The 18725-nt window shown below is 45.0% G+C and overlaps 2 protein-coding genes across 5 annotated transcripts; one reads left to right on the forward strand and one right to left on the reverse strand.

The window, feature by feature from the left end:
- Positions 1-2516: 2516 nt before the first annotated feature.
- Positions 2517-12271, reverse strand: LIAS (lipoic acid synthetase). Of its 4 annotated transcripts, none has more exons than XM_061992801.1 (11): positions 12088-12266; positions 11262-11434; positions 10497-10590; positions 9712-9792; positions 9330-9486; positions 8439-8496; positions 7266-7394; positions 6341-6486; positions 5151-5221; positions 4334-4445; positions 2517-3455 (listed from the first exon to the last, which is right to left on the reverse strand). In XM_061992801.1, exons 1-11 carry the CDS (start codon positions 12166-12168, stop codon positions 3403-3405), a joined length of 1155 nt encoding a protein of 384 aa, XP_061848785.1. In that variant the 5' UTR covers positions 12169-12266; the 3' UTR covers positions 2517-3402. The 4 variants fall into 4 exon arrangements, with proteins under 4 accessions (XP_061848785.1, XP_061848788.1, XP_061848787.1 ...); XM_061992804.1 differs by lacking the exon at positions 12088-12266 and adding an exon at positions 11955-12009; XM_061992803.1 differs by lacking the exon at positions 12088-12266 and adding an exon at positions 11988-12002.
- Positions 12272-12848: 577 nt separating this feature from the next.
- On the forward strand, positions 12849-17381 carry RPL9 (ribosomal protein L9). Its single transcript, XM_010197086.2, has 7 exons — positions 12849-12895; positions 12979-13094; positions 13947-14042; positions 14362-14494; positions 15917-15997; positions 16409-16524; positions 17263-17381. Exons 1-6 carry the CDS (start codon positions 12850-12852, stop codon positions 16513-16515), a joined length of 579 nt encoding a protein of 192 aa, XP_010195388.1. The 5' UTR covers position 12849; the 3' UTR covers positions 16516-16524; positions 17263-17381.
- Positions 17382-18725: the final 1344 nt, after the last annotated feature.

Below are 18725 nucleotides of genomic sequence, written 5' to 3' on the forward strand. Positions count from 1 at the left end.
ATTCCACAGTAACGCTGCTTTTCAGTGCAAAAACACATACAACAGGTGAAGCAAATCCAGGTTTAATACAAACCTGTGAATAGTGTCATAGGGGCTGCATGAATTCTTACCCAAGATGTGTGTAGAACAACTGTGAATGCTAGACATGATGTCCTGTTTCTCTTCTGTGTAACAGTTCAACCCTTTCTGCAGCTAAAACAGGTCTGGCTTCAGACATGCAATAGCCCAGAATAATCCAAGTCAGTAGAACAAAGATATTTTTGACCAGGACTAGTTAGTATGGGAGCAGTTAGTGGTGAAATTTTGTACTGGCCAGCAATTTGAGGTTCTTCTGTTACCTAGAATTTATAGAAATGCTGGTATCTTGCTGAACAGCTGAAGTTTAAAATGGATTTTAAAGTAATGCAGGAAAGCATAATGGGTTATCTGACTGATTTAGGAATGCCCAAGTCACTTTTCATTGTTTACTTATTCTCTTCCAAGATGAGCGTTTCAGTTGCAAGATGAACAGCTGCAGTAAGTTGCCACGTCTTGTAGTAAAGAAGCATAAATATTTGACATCTTCTTAAATGGATACACAAACATTAATTATTGATTAAGTAGGGAAAAAAATTAAAACAATTCCTTAAACACTCTGCCTTTGCTGATTTAACCTAAAGACTTGAAGTCACTGGCAGGTGCAGCAGTTCTCTAGTCAGCTGTAACATTTAATTATGCTTCACACAGTGTAGTAGAATGATGTAATGATGCTAAAGAAGACTACTCATTCTTTTAAAGTGTCTGTGTTTTTAAAGTTCCCCAAACTCAGTTTGTTTACCCGATTGCTTGGAAGATTAATGTTTCTTAAACTACTTTATGGCTGCTTTGTGAAACAAACTGACAGAATGAAGTGATTGACATGCAAAAAGAAAATGTCACTACATGTGAAATTTCATCAGAAACAAAACTGAGATTGGTCAGGGAACCTGTGCTGAATTTATAACCAGCTCTGTGAGTTTGGTGCTCTAAGGTATAGTTATGGAAAAAAGGAATGGGCAATAGGGAAGGAAGATGGCTGTAAAAGCAGGATTTCTTAACTAGGAAAAGAGCTTTAGGGCTTGTCCTCCCACCCTCTAACAAGCAGAATCCCCTGCTAATCTATCAGGTCAAAATGTTACTGCTTTCCCTAGAAACCTCAGCAAAACGTGCCCTTCTGAAATGGGGTACCAGCTGGCAGGCAGTTGTGTAAAAGCATGACACCTTCCCAAGCAGCCAGCAGCAATGCAGAAGGTAATTCTAACATGAAATAACATTGAACTGGGCTTCCAGAAGCCTTATTTTTCCCACTATAAGAAAATCATGGATGATTACTGTGCAATATCCTCTTGTTCCAGTTTGGTAATAGCTGTATGGCTCAGAATTCCCTTTTTCAGTATTTCTGCTGTTGATATGCTGAAAGAGCAGTAACTTGGCCAAGGCTACAGCAATTTGCTGTTAAATCTGCTCTGCAGGCAAGTTAAAACCATCATGGATAGCAGGATCTCTAATAAAGGCTGGCAGCTGTAAACGTGTGACTACTCTGGAGCTAATGGAGCCCTCCCTGCCTGCTGCCCTGGAGGGAGGATAGAATTTCCTTTACCAGAGTTGACAACCTTCCACTACTCTGGTGTTCCAGTGTACTTCAGCTGAAGCAGGGCATTTTTGCTTGAGCCATGCCTGGTCTTTCCAAGATTAGTGGTCAGACTTTGGAGATTTTTTAACTTAAACATGTATTAATACTTTATTTTTAAAAAGCAGCATTGCCTTTGCCTTTACAAAGTACAGCTGTTCAGACTTCTCTTGCTCTGTTCCTGGTGACTCAGGTTTCTCTCCCCTCAATTTACATTTCCATTACACTGTTTAATTAGTACATTCCTTCTAGTTTAATGCTATTTGTCTTCATAATGTTTTAACATTGCTGTTGTTCATACTTCATTTTGTGGCATCAATTGGGCATCACTAGCCTCAGTGCTACAATCTGATCTTGGTTGTTCATGACAATGTTAAAGTTTCTCCTATACACTAACTTGCCAATTAGCTGTCTTCCTTCTAAGATCTTGCTGAGTGGGGCTGGGAAGAGGGTCCAGTCTCCTTCATTTACATTACAGCAATTTAAAAAAGCACTCTAGCCAGCCCCAGCATTACCTGCAAGGTGACAGGCTGGGATCAGAACACAATGTCCTGGCATGTTTCCCAAATTGTTTCGTGGGGATGCTATTTTTGAACTGGCTTCAGTGGTACCTGCTGTCCACAGCAGGCAACTGAGAATTTTTAGGGAGAGACGGATGCATTTTGGATTTTCATGACTGCCAAAAGGAGAGTTCAGAGCTGCTGTCATACTGTAAGCCGTGTTTTTATCTCTGCTTGAGGATATGTAATGGATTTCACACTCCATCCCTGATGCAGGTCACTTCTCTGCAGTCAGGTTTAACAGACAGACCTGGTCCCAGGAGTGGGGGGTCAGGTAACCAGGCCCATCAAACACAACCACAACACGCTTTAGGTTTTCACCTGCTTTAATGGTAAGACAGTACCTGTGGAGTAGAAGCACAGGCCAGAAGCATGACAGTTCCATGTACCCAATGCCAAACAGTACCCGCGAGGCTCAGGGAGGGACAGGGGTTGTCCCAGTCCTACACTCGAATGGAGGGTGGCCCTGTTTGTGCAATTACAGCTACTCTGATTTCTATATGGTTTAAGTGACAGGGTACCCACACAAGGTTAATGGTCATGCCACTTCTTCAACCAGAGGCCTTGTGTGTACCAAGGCTCACGCTGAGGCACACGAGCACCTGAGAAGTATTAGCTATCTGAATGGTACAGCTCCTTTTCTTAAGAGACAGAACATCTCCTGAAGGAGTATTACCCACACCTTCTCTGGTGTGGTTCAGCAGAGCCCCAGTCTGGTCGTTCCTCACTACCACAGTCTCTCTTCAGAACTCCTCTAGTTCCGAGAGCCCCTGTGAGCTCATGTTACGTCATGGTGAGATCCACCAAACTAGCAGCGCTTTTCAAATTACTGTTAGCCTCTTTACAGGCAGTAACTGCACCAATACTGATTGTACTATCAAACCTCTTTACTGAAATCTGATTTCCCCACCTCCAGCTTATATTTCTTCCATCTCAATTCCATAACTCCTTCAAAATCAGTTCTATCTTCTGAGTTCTTGCCAAACTAGAAGTACTATGTAGTGGTAGTCTTGCCAGAAGGAATGAGGTAAAATAATGTGAAGGGTTGTGGTGAGAGAAAAGTGTTCTGGAAAGATAGTAAGTTTACTCATACTTCCACCATCTGGCCTTCTGCAGTTCTGGAACTGAGTATAATTACGTGCTGAAAAAAAGGATCCTTAAAACTGGCTGCTTTAAATAGGTTTGATCTCTTTTTCAGATGGCTTTTGTCTTTCTTTTTTCTACTAAGTTCTTCAAGAAGAATTCACCTAAATAAAAGGCAAAAAAGCACCAAAATAATTGACGGGTATTTCAATAAAATAAAGCAAAACAATACATGTTCTTACTTAATGTGACTATTACATTCAGCAATACAATTGTTTTGACCAGTATTTTACAGTAATTCAATTCTATTTGACAGCACTGTCACGACATACAGCAAGGAGGTAAAAAACCAAAAACCCAACCCCTAACCCAACAAACAACCCCTCCAACCCCCATTTCCTCATGCCCAGGTTTATGAAATAGCTCTGCTTCTCTGTGCTTTGTGCTTTTTTTGTGCCAACAGGCAAAGGTGAATTAATTTAATTAAAAATTAATTCCTATTTCATACAGTGCTAGCAACAGCAAGTGAGACCTGCTGTAAATCTCGTTTGAGCTGGCATTGAAACAGTTTGAGAGGCAAGGTGCCTAGATGAAGCCTCTCTGTTCTCTCCTTAGGAAAAAGCAGGATGTCGGATCTACACCAACAGTTCCATTAATGTCAGCTGCTACTTAATACCCGGTGCTTTGTCAGAAAAAGCACTGCCATAAGCATGTCTAATTACTTACAGGGCATGGTAAATAAATTCTGCCTCAAGCAACAAAATTACTTCCCAAACAAGGGCCCCATTAAACCCTGAAGCATGCAAGAGGCAAACTTAAAGGAAAACTTGCAAACGGGCTGCCCTTTATCCTGCCTCATGCATTAAGCGCAGTGCAAACTCGGGTTAGCAACTAGCTTCAGTAGCACATCTTTAAAAAAAAAAAGACGACTATCTGGGGTGTGCCTGAGCTAAGGTGAGCTTTGTTCCCCCTTACTTCGATGCTTTATCTTTTGATAATAACATGTTAACATACTAGAAGCCAATGCTTTTCAGTACCGTACCTGCTTTATAGGAGGAGCGCACCAGGGGCCCGCTAGCAGTGTAATGGAATCCCAGGTCATTTCCTACTTTTTCCCAGTACTTAAATTTTTCAGGAGTGATGTACTCCTCAACCTGAGTGAAAAGAATTCATTGTGATGAGGTATTAACTCAAAGGAAATGGCTATAGCTAGCATATAGGTAGTGAAACACAGTTCTATCAAAAGGTTAAAATTTTACACTCCTAAACTTTCAGCAGTTGAGTCACAAACTGAATTTTCTCTCCGCTTTCTACCAAAAGACTGCATTTTTTTTTTGCTTTTCATATTTAGCTGAAAAGTTTACGATTTATTTTCTTCTTGTTGCTTTATTATTTACTTTCCTCTGTTGTGGAATGGTTCTTTTGAGCAAACCCTTTTTTTGTCCAAGTTAGTAAAAAAACCCCAAATGATAGCCCTACAAATCTCTTGACTAATAGTTACTTCAGCGAAACACAGTAACAAAACAGCAACAGGAGCTCTGAGCAGATTCCAGAAGGAGAAAATGGTAACTTCCCCAGACAGAGTGACACCACTAAGGGAGAGCCTATGAGAGGGAGGGTGAAGGGGAGCTGGCTTGAGCCATTATATTTGAGGCAGAGACTTTTCCAGTAGTTGACTGAAGTAATTTTTAGGGAAGAGTCCATAACAGATAAAGATCAGGTTAAACAAGGAAGGAAATTTTCCCCAACCTCTGCAATTAAGATAAGGACATGTATACCAAACCTCCAAGTAGAAGGAGGAAACTTGACTATACCAGATACAGACCGTAACACTGCTTGTAAATTAAAGGCATTTTTACCTTTAGGTGACGTTTGGTTGGTTGCATGTACTGTCCTAGAGTCAAACAATCCACATCTGCTTCTCGCAACACTGTAAACACGAAACGCCCCGTCAGTGGCAGAAGGAGCCCAAGGGACTGTCAGCAATGAGAAAGAACCTTCCGCCTGAGCCTGAGCAAGGGGCACTGAGCAGCACTCCACAGGGCTACCTGCTGCTCTCCAGCAAAGGCAGCTTGTGGCCTCACTCTGTGCTGCATGCTGCTGCAACACCTGGGATATCTCGTTTCTAGCAGAGAGAATGCCACTGTGCTGCCCTGACTGCACTCACGTGTCACATTGCAGCAATGACACGCTCTTGTCTTACTGCTTCTCCACTGGTTCAAGAGACTGCATGCTGAAAAAGTGTGGACAGTTCTAAAGAGCCATAAATGGGTGGAAATTGCCAACATCATTTGCCTGTGTGACACACTTAGGATGTATGTTTTGATGCCTGCAGAATCTCATAAACTCTGCTAACATTTGAGTCTATACTAGAATCAACACAGCAAATGCATTCAGGTCGTCTACTTGCAGGGTGAAATCCAGATACCTCCCAGTCTGCTCACCTGAACAATTCTGCTCACTGTGGCTAGCAGGGTATGCTGAACAGAGGGATGGCTGAGGAATCATTTTGCAGGAACATATGCATATATTTTTGGCTACTTGGGCTGGTTACCCCTTATCAAATAAGAAGATAGTATTTTGACTGTAGCATTATGCTCACTGTTAGTCCAGAATCTCTGTCTATATTGATATAGTTCCGTAAAGAAACTGGTTCAATATTGGCACATTTACATGTTCTTTAAATTGTACCCAGACCACAGAAGGAGAACAAAATTAGAGTAACTGAATCAATGTGGTGGGTGAATTTGTCTCTGAATACATCCATAACGGTAGCCTGAAAACAAGTATCACCAAACCTAAAATTCCACACTCTTCTGGCTAGGAAACGCGAGGCAGGAACAACGGGAAAATCTGAAAGCTATATGCAGGTAAAATATTTCAGAAATTCAATCTTTTTTAACCAAACTATTTTCCCCATGAAGCTTAGGCAACATTTCCTGCATCAGCAAACTGTTTTGCTTGTAGAAGCAAATAAGCTTACAACATTTTTCCAACACAATAAAATGAATACCTATGAATTCTGGCATGTATTTCAAGATGAACTTACATTTCATTGTGGAGTATACTTGTTCATCGGTCTCTCCTAACCCCAGCATAAGGGAGGTTTTAGAAATGAGGCCGGGCTGGACAGCTTTAGCATGCTTCAGCACACATATGGATTGCTCAAAGTTGGCTCGCGGATCACGGACCTTCCTTTTCAGGTTTTCAGCACCAGGGGAAATAAACGCATGAGAGGGTGCACAGAAGTTAGAGGTGCCGCAAAAGGTGTGTTCTGCTAGATTCCAGAGTGAAAACGGCAACTTAAAGAGCTTTTACCTGCCTAGTTTGACATCAGCTGAATACACCCCACCCCCCACGCACCACATGCGATGGGACGCACCCCAGTTTGAGTACCAAAGCCGGGCTTCCCGGCAGGATGCGGTCTCTTGCCCTCCGTGGCCCCGGCCCAAGCGCAACCCCTCGGCGAGTGTGTGGGTGAGGCGGCGGGGCCGGGGCGGGCTGAGGCCGGACTGGGGGCGGGGCGGGGCCCGGCTGAGGCCGGAGCAGGTGCGGGTCGGGCCGGGGCGGGGCCCGGCTGAGGCCGGAGCAGGTGCGGGTCGGGCCGGGGCGGGCTGAGGCCGGAGCGGGGGCGGGGCGGGGCGGGGCCCGGCTGAGGCCGAGGCCGGAGCGGGGGCGGGCCGAGGCCGAGGCCCCGCTGAGGCCGGAGCGGGGGCGGCACCGCCCGAGGGCCGCCCCGGGGCCGCGGCGCGGGCGCCCCCTGCCGGCGGGCAGGGCGAGGCGGCGGCGGCGCGGGGCAGGCTGGGAGCGGGGGCGGCGGCGGCCATGTCAGCCCGCGCCTCAGGGCCCCATCCCGCCGGGCCTCGGCACGGCCGGAACGCGCTTCCCAGTACGGCCCTTCACACAAAGGCCTTTCAGAAGCCCCTTTGTCGGTTCTGCTCCCCGTCGCAAGCATCCGTGCCGGCATCGCTCACCTCTGCAGTTCCGGCACCGTCTCCACGTTGTGGGCGTAGACATCCAGCCCCGACAGGGCCACCTTCTCCACAGCCCTGAGGTCCCCGCGGAAGTCCGGAGTCAGGCACTCCACCAGGATCTTTGGGTTCCTGAAAACGAGAGGCTGACAAATGAATGCATCGATGGCACGTGTGTCACTCACTAAAAAACCCCCATGTAACTACACAGGTAAGTAGCCACTCTGATAAACCAAGTGAAGTTAATTCAGGATAGCATTCCAACCCAACTGGCTTCTGCAAACGCTTGCATTACAGTTCAAACAAAACATCACGCGTGGAATTCCGCATTTCACTGATGTGAGCTCAAACAATGAATGCCAAAAAATTAATGCCAAATAATAAACATGAAAGGGATTCCAACAGTCTCCTGAACAACCGCATTCACCCTTTATACAAATGTGTTCACTTAAGTGAGTTTAACAGCACTAAGAGGAGCTACAATCCTGACCACTGGGATAAGATGACTCTGCATTATTGCCCTGGAATCTGATCGTGGTGTCCAGAGGCCACATTTCGGCTCAGAAAGGCAGGTGGGAAAAATTGCAGGGACCTTTCAAGTCCCAAGATACACCAAATAAAGACTCAAATGAGGCTACACAAATGAAATCTGCAGGCAGACAAGTATGCTGTCAAATGGCATGCAGGGCACTGATGCAGAGAGGAGGTGGCACAGCTGGGGCAGGCAAGAAGGGACAATCATAGACTCAGAAACAGCCAGTGTCAGAAAACACAAAGCAATCTGGTCACTGCTGAAACAGAAACCCAACTTCTTCTGTCATGTGACAACACTTACTAAATCCACTGTGTCTGAGTCCCAAGCCTGGAGAATGAGTGCACCTCAAAAGTATGTACTCACTTTCTGGTAAACCAGCTGCCTGTTCAAGGGCATAATCCAGTGCTTAGCTTTAAATAAGCCTGGGCTAACCTGGAGATGCATCCAAATTCACAGTATTTTGAGGCATCATATGCAAAACATGAAAAACGGAGGGAAAAAAGGGGGGGACACAGATAGGCTAAAGGCAGACTTTTGTATTTGCATGGCCCCTGGAATAATCCAGCTAAGGGTAGTTTTGACCCATACACGGTACCACATTCTAAAGTTTTAATAATGATAGTAATCCATTAATGATGTACCTTTCTTTCAGATGAGAGACTGTCTTTGCAAAGTGCTCTGCTCCACCATCAGGCATATCTAGAAGCATTGCAATTATTCAGTTAACTGTCCTGTTTAAGAAATATATCTACTGATCAGCAAAGACACAAAAATCCCTCTAGAATAAAACTTTAACACAAAATAATGAAGCTGACAAACCCCAGTCTTATCTTTATGCCAAAGGTTTACAATAGATTCCACCCAGCATTATTCTGCACAAAGTTTAACTTGATCATCTCGGGCAGACTTCAAATGTTTGCTCCAAGTTCACCTGTCTCCAGCTTCACTGGCAGAGCACAGAATGGCTTTATCTATGGCTTTGGTCTGAGAAAGCTGTGTAAAAACTGAAATGTATCTAGTATTGTGGGTTTTTTTGTATTAAACTTCTTGGAAGCTACTGGACTTTCCACCAGACTGGACACTCTTTACAACGGTTTTCCTCACCTCTGCGGTGTCAGCACAAAGGACCTACTTAGACTTTAGAAAGAGGCAACTTTCAGGTTTATTACGTAGAATATATTTCATGTTTAGTTTTTGGAAGGAAGCTCTGTAATGGTGCTGTAGATGAATGTTTGTGGGTTGGCTTTTTCTTGCTAATGAAGTAACAGAACACAGGGTCTACGTCCACATTTTGCAAAATATGAGTGTCATCATATTCCTGATGTTTAATAACCGTGTAACTTCTGTTCTGTTTTACTAGAAACAGACAAATACTAAGAATATGTAGAAACTTTGCCAAGTTTGAGCACTGCAGACTCCTTTGAAATGGTAACTCCTCAACAAAGGTGCCAAGTGATGGCATTTATGGATGTTTGCCCTGCGTAACACCACTGAGAGCTCAGGCTGGAAGAGATGAGAGACAGGATACTAACCGTCTCTGTCCACAGACGTCAGAACAACATAATCCAGGCCCCACTGGGCTATGGCCTGTGCTGTGTTGTAAGGCTCCTCAGGATCCAGGGGAGGTGGATTTTTTGCCGTCTTTACTGAACAAAATCTGCAACCTCTAGTGCACGTGTCCCCCATCAGCTGAAATAAGAAAGGCATTCCTACCTTTACACTGTACCATGGTGCACTATTGCTCAGCTAAGACCTAGCCTAAGCCAGATCAGGTAAATCCCGATACTAAGCAAAAAGCCCAGGACAGTGCTTTACTCAGTAAAATTTCTTGTAATAAACCTCCCGCGCCACAGCAGAGACCCAACACCACCACAAATGGCTCACACGTTACTTCAGAAAAGGGGAATGGCTTACCATAATAGTAGCTGTAGCTGTGGCGTATTCACCACCTCCCCAGCACTCTCCAATGTTGGGACAACGTGCTTCTTCACATACCTGGAGGTAAAAGACAGTAATGTGCCTGCCTTTTGTACATGTTATTATTATATTATTGATCCACTTCAATAGTAGCTTGCAAACACAATTCCTTGGGTGATAAATGAAGAGATTAATGGAGTTACAATTGTTCTGTGAGAAGTCAGTAGAATTGTAGAATTGTTCCCATTACATCCTTTTCCTTTCCTTCACAACTCCAAAAACTCCACCACCACGTAACTGCCTCACTGATTAGCATAGGCTGTCATTGACATTTTAAAACTGATACAGTATTCACAAAGCCTATGATGCATCAAAGCATGACCTTACTCTGAAAGCAAAACAAACCCAGAAACAAAGCTCTCCATGCATACCCACCCCCTTTTACCATCTGGAAGGGATGCTTAATGAAACACGTTATCTTTCTAGAATTTCTTTTCGTGCAAACCACGTCCATAACTCTGCAGTTGTGTGTGTTCTCATTAAAAACAGTAATGCAGAGCATCTTCAGAGTTCTTTGAGGTAAAGAGTGAACCCTGCTATTTAAGATCACAGCAAGAAAAACTACTCGGTTGGATTTGTCTTCCCCTTTTATGGGCAAAATTCAGTGCTGGCCTTGGTGTCAGCATTGAAGATCATGCCAGACATGATTTCTACCTGTTCTCCACAGATAAATAATTTTATGCCACATTTCTACAGGAAAGCTACATAGGTACTGGATTTACCGTATGAAGATTTAAACTTCTCAAGGTATTCTTTAGTTTATTGTAGTTCTTTCCCATGGGAATATTTGTTTTCAGCCATGGAGGAAGTCGCAGCCTGAGTAACATCAAGCAAACAGAAAGGTTAATAACACTGCTTGCATGGGAAGCTTCCATCAGTTGCATAGACCCACTTTAACTTGTCATGGATCTCAGCTAGGAAAAGTTCCTTGCAAAGCAACACAACTCAGAAACCCGAATTAACATCACCCACGGTCATAACAGACTCCTCTCTCCCACCTTTAGCATCATTCCAACACTCAGGAGCAGGAGTTTGTTGTCATCGGAAGGTTTAAAATTGTTAACTGGTACCAGTGGGATTTAATAGTGCCACACTGGAGACTGCAACCGTTAATGTTACACAGCTACCACAAAGTTTGATCAAACGTATAACTGGAAACATAGAGGTTTTAGGCATTTATTCACTTGGTCTTCATTTTTGTTTTACGCTGTCAATAATTTTCTCTGCACCGAAGCTGGGTACACTCACCTACTGATGTCCGTTTGGAATTCAATACAGGTTGTGGCACAGGCACTCGAGGGAGAAAATACCATCCTGTCCTCATGTTCTGTTACACACAATGGGTTTGCTCTTTCTTGAAAGATTACAGAACTTGCAAGCCAGTACCCCAGAATTTAACAAAAATACACTGTGTACATTTTGTAGTTAATACTAAACACGCAAGACAGCGTGAGGAAGCAACTACACTTGATTAAAATCACAGTTACCTTTCTCCTTTCTGACGCTTTAAATTGCCTTTATACTCGGTCCACGTGCTCTTGTCTGACAGATCTCCGGACACAAAGTCTTGCAAGTCTGGGCCATTTTGCAGAAACTCTTTTCTTTCCTCTGGCAAAGAACCTGATGTTCTGTACTGGTTACACACGTGGCTCCCAGACACCTGAAAGGAGCAACGATGCTACTTAATTATGAATGTACAAGGATTATATACTGAATAACCACTTGTCCTTTTGGTGGCTGAGGTGCACTTTGCGTAAGTGTTTCCCCAATTGCCTTCGAGTTTTCTAAGTCACGTGAAACCGACATAAAGCACGATTCCTTCTAAATATGAAACTAAGTTATATACAACTTCTGGGTACGAATGACATTCTATGGGTCAACTTGCGATTTCCGGGCTGAAAAATGGGACGTTGCTGTGCTGAACAAGCACAGTGGCTGATGGACGTGATTTGGGGGGAAAGCTAGCGCAGGTCGGGCTCTCAGGCGCGGGTTAGAAGCGGGTGGCATCCGCGGCGCGGTTCTGGGGCTGTGTCCGTGTCTCTGTGTGTGTGTGTGTGTGGGCAGTGGCTGCTCTCCGCCCGCCTCACGGCCCCACGCCACCGGCTCTGCCGCCGCTGTCACGCCGCACGACCCCGCCGGGCTGCCTGCAGCCATCCAGAAACCTCGGCTACTGGCATCACCTTCTGCCGCCACGGCGCGCCCCGTCCCCTCACCGGGGGCCCGCCCCGACGTCCCCTTTCCGCCGGGCCGCAGCGTCCCCGCCGGTTCGCGCGGCAGCCGCCCGTCCGTGGCCCCGCCGCGGCGCGCACTCACCCGTGGCGGCGGCCCCAGCAGCAGCCGGTGGGCGGCCGTGGCGGCGGCCCCGCAGCGGCGGCCCCGCGGCAGCAGCGACATGGCGGCGCCCACCCAGCAGCCGCAGCGGGGCGCCGGCCCGCCTGCCCCGATCGAGCCTCGCGGCGCTCGGCCGACGCTCCTGCCTGCTGCGGGCGACTCACACGCCTCGGGCCTCGGCTACTCTTGCCTCTTGGACGTCTACCTCGGCGTGATGACGCCAGGGGAGCTGGGAGCGGCTACAAGTACGTGATGACGTCAGGCGCTGCCTCTTTCCGCTCGGCCTGCTGCGAGGTGAGGCTGCGCTCGGCGGCGGTGTCGAGGCCCATCATCGGCGGTATCGGGGCCCATCGGCGGCGGACGGACCCTACGCGCCCCGCCCGGGCGTGGGCAGGCTCTCGGGGCCCCACCGCGTCCTGCCGCCGCCTCCTGTCCCAGGCGCCACGGCACGGGAGCCCCCGGGATGGCGCGCCCTCAGCCCGGCGGTTCCAGGCCTCGGCCGGACCCCGCTGTTGGGGTTGAGCGCGGAGGCGGCCGCTTCTCACCGCTCCTTCGGGGCCCGGGCGGGATTTGTCGGTGTTGGGAACGGGGCCCGGCGCAGTGGCGGCTCGGAGGTCACAGAAGGGGTGGGGGCTGCGGGCAGGCGCTCCATAATTTCGCGTTCTTGGGTACGTGCGCGGGGAGGACACAGAGAAAGGGCCTCGCCCGCAAAGGCTGCAGCATCTTCCGATTGTTCTTTGTAGGATGAAGACCATTCTCAGCAATCAGACCGTTGACATCCCCGAGCAAGGTACGTGTGTATGTGCCGTTGAAAGATGTTTGGTGGTGCTGACCTTGCAGCTGCTTAACGTGTTGTCTGCCATTGATTTCCAGTCAGTGTTTCACTGAAGGGCCGGACAGTCATTGTAAAGGGCCCTAGAGGAACCTTGCGAAGGGATTTCAACCACATCAATGTGGAGCTGTCCCTCTTGGGAAAGAAACATAAGAAGGTGAGTGCTGCTGAGGTTGTTTTGCTGCCCAGAGAAGGGACATAGCTTCACAGATACCTTAAAAACTTAGTGATAACATAGGAGATTGAACCCAGTTTTTAAGCTGCAGGCAAGTTATTTGCGTTTCAGCTTATTTCTGTGTTTTAGGGAAGAGGCTGGTCTTGTGGAACCTTGGGAGCTACTCAAGAACTGTGCAATTCATGAAGTTCTGTCATATGTTGTAGTGAATTGTGTGACTGATTTTCTTTTGTAGTTAGGCGTATAGTTACTGGGAAGGGGATTGGTGTATTTTAAAAACTGTCTTGTTTTAGCTAGAGAAAACTACATCTCCTTAAATTCCAGGATTGGTAAGTTACATCAGGAGAGCAGATGTTTCCTAAGTAAATGTGTATTTTTTTGGTGTGGTCTTAAAAACCACAAAGAAGAGGGAAGAGTGGCTAATTTCAGCTACTTTTTCACAAGCATCTAGTAGTTCTGTAAAACACTGGATCGGCCCCCCAAGCGTTTCATTCAAAAGTTGACTCTGGAACAACCTGCTCAGTGTCTAGCATTTGATGAAACATCTTTTGGCTTAAGATACCAGAATATCTGTCTAAGCTTCTTAGAAGATTTGTTAGTAATGAGGTAAAAGGAAAGAAGTCTTTCCTGTGTGTCTGAAGGTTAGGGTTAAGGAAAGTTTGAGCTAGGTGGGCCTTTGATGGTCTTACAAAGAAGTACAGTAACCTTATGCTTTCTTTAGGATGGTTTATAAGTGGCTTACCTGAACTTCTCAGTCTGTCACAACAATGTTTCATTTCTGGTTTTGAAGTGTAGCTAAAAGCTTTGTTAATTCTATTGTTTTCTTTACCCCAGCTCCGTGTTGACAAGTGGTGGGGTAACAGAAAGGAGCTGGCAACAGTTCGTACAATTTGCAGCCATGTACAGAACATGATAAAGGGTGTTACACTGGTGAGTTTTGTTTTGAAATGGGAGAGCTCGGGTCATTTTTGTAACTGACAATAGACAGCCTTTTGCTTAAGTGAGAGGTTTATTGAGCAGCTAAGATGCAACTTTTTCTCATTTTTCTCTTACATACACTGTCAAATTCTGCAGGTGGTAGAGATCATGACCAGTAAACTCCTTGTCTCTCGGGCTCAGTGGCTTGCCCTTTGTTAAGAAGCTGTTTTCAATATATTTGGGGTTTAGATGCCTCCAGTAAGCTTTAGGTATCTGTTTCACCTTTTGGGTGGGTTCTGCTTTTAGTATCTGACCATGTCCTTGACCGTAGGGGTTCCGTTACAAGATGAGGTCGGTGTACGCTCACTTCCCCATCAACGTCGTTATCCAGGATAATGGCTCTCTTGTGGAAATCCGGAACTTCCTGGGAGAGAAGTACATCCGCCGGGTGCGGATGAGGCCAGGTGAGCGCAGGTGCAGGCAGACACTTGGCAGTGTCTAGCTGGACTTTCTCAACTGTTCTGTTTGGGTACTGCCACTGGTAACCCAGGAAATGGTGAATGATTGGTGAAGAGATATTTGCCTGTCTGAATTTGTGTCATCTTACTGCGTCTTTGCCACTGTTTAGATGTAGTATTACAAAAATAATGCTTTTGTAATTTTTTTTTTTAATAATGAGAATTACCTAATAGTTAATAAGTAATTTAGAGCTAGTTGTTGTGATATAGGTTACAAAAAGCCCAGTGTTGATTGTCGTTGTGAGATCTTGACAGTGTTCCTAGCTGATAAGCTGCAGGGGCTTCACATTAGATTTGTGTTTCTGTTCTAAACACTGTCCATCAACTGGTTTTGCACTAGGTCACACTTTTGGTCTTTGAAATGTTCTTGTATTTTGAATTTCCCTATTGTCTGGGAGCACAGATGATAAACTTCAAAATTAGCATCTTACCTGTTGGGTTTTTTGTCTTGTGTACTTGGTGTGTTAGTAGGATGCCTAGCAGCATAGGCATCTGCTGGAGCTTCTTAAACTCCCTAAAGGAGGAGATAAAACCTAGGGAAGTTACCTTAAAGCTTTAGAGAGGACATATCCATTTTTATGATAATTCTACTTGTGATGAAGGTATGGATAAGGATATTGAGTGTGACTGATGGTGTTTTGGGGTGGCTTCAGATGAAAGCATTGAGCTTGTCTAACACTGCTAGTAGATGGAATGCAGTTACTAACAGCAACTTTGACTTGGATTTACAGTGGGATGCTGAGTGTGGGTTTGATTATTTGATGAGATTCTTTTGTAAGTCAGCATTTAATTCAAAGCTAGTGAAGTCCTGGCTTAAAAGCCAACGTTTATTGACCAGACAGACAAACTTTAGCGCTCCTTGTGGTGTTCTTGCAAATGGAAGCTTCCTGTGAGACCCTGGACTGTCCTAGTACTTACTCCTTGTGAGCAGTCACAGTGTTGCTAGTATAATTGGGATGCTGCACATATCAGGAGGTAGGAAATGGTTTTTAATGACCTTTGGTTGGGTTGGCTCCAGTTTTGTCTTGCTGAAGGCAGGAGAGTGGAAGTGACAGTACCGAGCTGACAGCCATGCCGGCTTGTGCCCAGTGCTGCAGGCAGACACAGGGATGGAATAATGTTGAAGTAAGGGTATCACTTGGTTACTTTCCATCCAGAGTATGACTTGCACTCATCTTGAGTGGTGAAACTATGAGGGGAGGCAGTCTTGGAAGGGATTTGGGGGACTTTTTTTTTTAATCAGTCGTAGAAGCTAATTACTGCCTGGAATACTTTCTAGATCTATAAGGTGGGACAGGGCATTAATATTGTTTCTTTAGCACATTTAACACCTTCAACAATGTGGATGGTGTGTTTTCCTTTCTGTAGGTGTGTCCTGTGCAGTATCTCAAGCCCAGAAAGATGAGCTGATCCTTGAAGGGAATGACATTGAATTGGTCTCCAACTCAGGTTTGTGAAAGGGGAAAATAGGATGATACAGTCACTTTTAACTGAAGATGTCAGCTTAGCAAACTTGTCTTTTTTGTAGTTTCTTATGCTTTTCCTGTATGTAAGGAGATTGTTACAAGTCAATGCAAACTTTTTTTTTTAATCAGTAGTAATGGCCTTTTTGGCATCAAACTTCTCAGCTTTTCAGTTACATGAGTGTGCAGTCATAAACTGTCAGTGCCCCAAGCTGCTGAGACAGGCTTAGTGAAATGCATTCTGTTTTCGTTAGAAGTGACAGGAGTTTAAGTTGGTAATTCCCTTCTTTGGGTGAATGTTTCATTTGTTGGTTAAAACACTGGAGAGTAAAGCCAAGGCTGTGAGTTGGCTTGGACTTTCTGCTTTGTGCTAATGGTCTTGCTCTGTCTGCTGTAGCTGCCTTGATCCAGCAAGCCACAACGGTCAAGAACAAGGATATCAGGAAATTCTTGGACGGTATCTACGTCTCTGAGAAAGGAACAGTACAGCAGGCAGATGAATGAAACTACTAGGTTGGTATCATCTTAACACAGGTGGTACATCTTCCATGGAGAGATGGCTGCTTCATCTGTGGACTTAACAAGGCTGGGACATGGGTGTGCTTTTAAAAGACATAGTAAAACTTTTGGAAGCTCTTGAGAGCATCTTTCTATTTCTCGTCTGTTTGGTGTATAGTACTGGATGGAGAAGTGCTAAGCTCCAAAGTGCTGTTTCCCATAGGTGAATGCTGGTTGCAGTGGTGTCTGGAGCTGAAAGCAGCTGAGCTGGCAGGACAGGCTGCTTGGCAGCTGCCTGCAGAGGAGGCTTTGTTAGACAGATATTCTTCCTAGTTGGACACTGATTTCACTAAGATGCTCAGTGCATAATTTGCATATAAAGGTCATCTGTGCAGTTGGTGTGCATCTCCTTGGAAACAAGTCACTTTAGCAGAGGCAGCTAACATCATGTATGTATATTTTTGTCACCAGCCAGGTACCAGGCACTTGTGAGCTACTGAAAAAGTGATTTTCAGTGCTATGTTGAGTTCTTTGAGAGACGGAACAACTTGTTCCCTGCTTGTTAAGCAGTTACGATCATATCTTTGAAGGCATCTTTAAGTAGTCTCTGAATAAAGTTACAAATTCTTTGAGCTGTTAACATCTGTGTTGTATTAAATCTGTCTGACAAATTAGCTTATCGTGTGTCTATAAACTAAATTTCACATCTGCAGTGCTAAAGGCTTTCTAAAAACTCTGCCTCTTTATTTACAGTTGTCTGGGTCCTGAAACAAACAACAGTGAGACACTGTATCAGCAAGTACCAGCTTCAAGAGTCTGATACAAAAACATCATGAGAGGTTTAACAAAATAAAATATATTTCATATCTTGAGCTCTTTGTTTGTTTTTTAAAGACCTAAATGCTGATTTTGTGAACCTCAAGACCTTTGGCTTTTGGAGAAGCAGCTTGTCATGCAAGATAATGTTAGTGCTGTGTATACACTGCTCTGCCAGTCTCTGAGAACGTTCAGGCTGAATTAAGCTTGGTGGTTTGGAAGCCTCATGCCAGTGGACTGTAGCCCCAGCACATAGTTTAAATAGTAGCATTAAGAAATGGCAAAAGCATTGTTGCAAAAGGAGACTACAAGTGTTCTTTTGCCTTGTTTCAGAACCTTAAGCTGCAAAATGTGATTTCCATGTACAATTTCTACAGGAGAGGTCAAACTTGTGGCAGGAAGGAGATGGAAACCAAAACTGGAATCAGTGAAACCAGATTTGTTAAGACCATTTAAACTACAGAGGGAGAGGTAGTCTGACAAGCAGTGCTTTAGCAATAATGCTTAGTTAAGGAGCTGAGGTCAGAGCTCATGCAGAGCTGCTTGTGAGTTTCACCAGCAGCGATTTGTGTCCTCTGGGGATACAGCTGTTCCGAATAGCTAATCTTGCCATGCAGCAACAACTCTGCGATGTTGCGCTGTTTCTGTGCTGCACTGAAATCCACAATGTCACTTGTTAGATTCAGTTTTGAGAGAAGATGGACAGAAAGCACTGGGGTAGTGTATAAACATTCTTGGCAACAAGCAGTTAAGCCTTAGTGTGGAGGAGGGCACCTATTCATGCCAAAGAACCTCAGAAAAGACGTTCTTTTTCATCATTTTCTTCATTTTCCTTTGTCATCTTTTTTCTCCTCCTTGCTATTTATTTTTCCTTTAATTTCTTTTTAATTCCCTCCTTCCAGTTCTTCTCAGTCATCTTTCTTTTCCCTTTTCTTCTTCACCTTTTCCTTGTTCTTCATCTTCCAAAATGTCTTTTTTTGCATACATTTTTCCCAGAGTTTACATCACATCAGTACCTTGGCTTCCTGTTTCCTTTTCCATTTTTTTTTTTTTCTGATCTCCATCTACTCATTTGATGCTGTGAAGGAGCCGATCAGGACTCAATAGCCAATGTGACTATTAAGCAGGTGCTCTTTATTGCAGCATTGGGGAACACAGGGGATTTCTCCACCAAATGTGCCCACCTCAGCCTTTGGATTTTCAGTTTATATTTACAGCAAACATGAATATTCATCACATTTCTAGGAAAGGGCCTGCCCATAGTCCATCCAAGTTATGCCTCCATCATACTTCTTTTGGTGTCCTCTCACTTCCTTCAGTGGTCATTAAGGATCACTGTTGGATTAAGATTCGAACTTTCCTTGTGATGTATCTTTACACCTCTGGGTCTTTGATGTTTG

Source organism: Colius striatus, chromosome 3 (assembly GCF_028858725.1).
Source record: "Colius striatus isolate bColStr4 chromosome 3, bColStr4.1.hap1, whole genome shotgun sequence".
In the NCBI taxonomy this organism is placed as follows: Eukaryota; Metazoa; Chordata; class Aves; order Coliiformes; family Coliidae; genus Colius; species Colius striatus.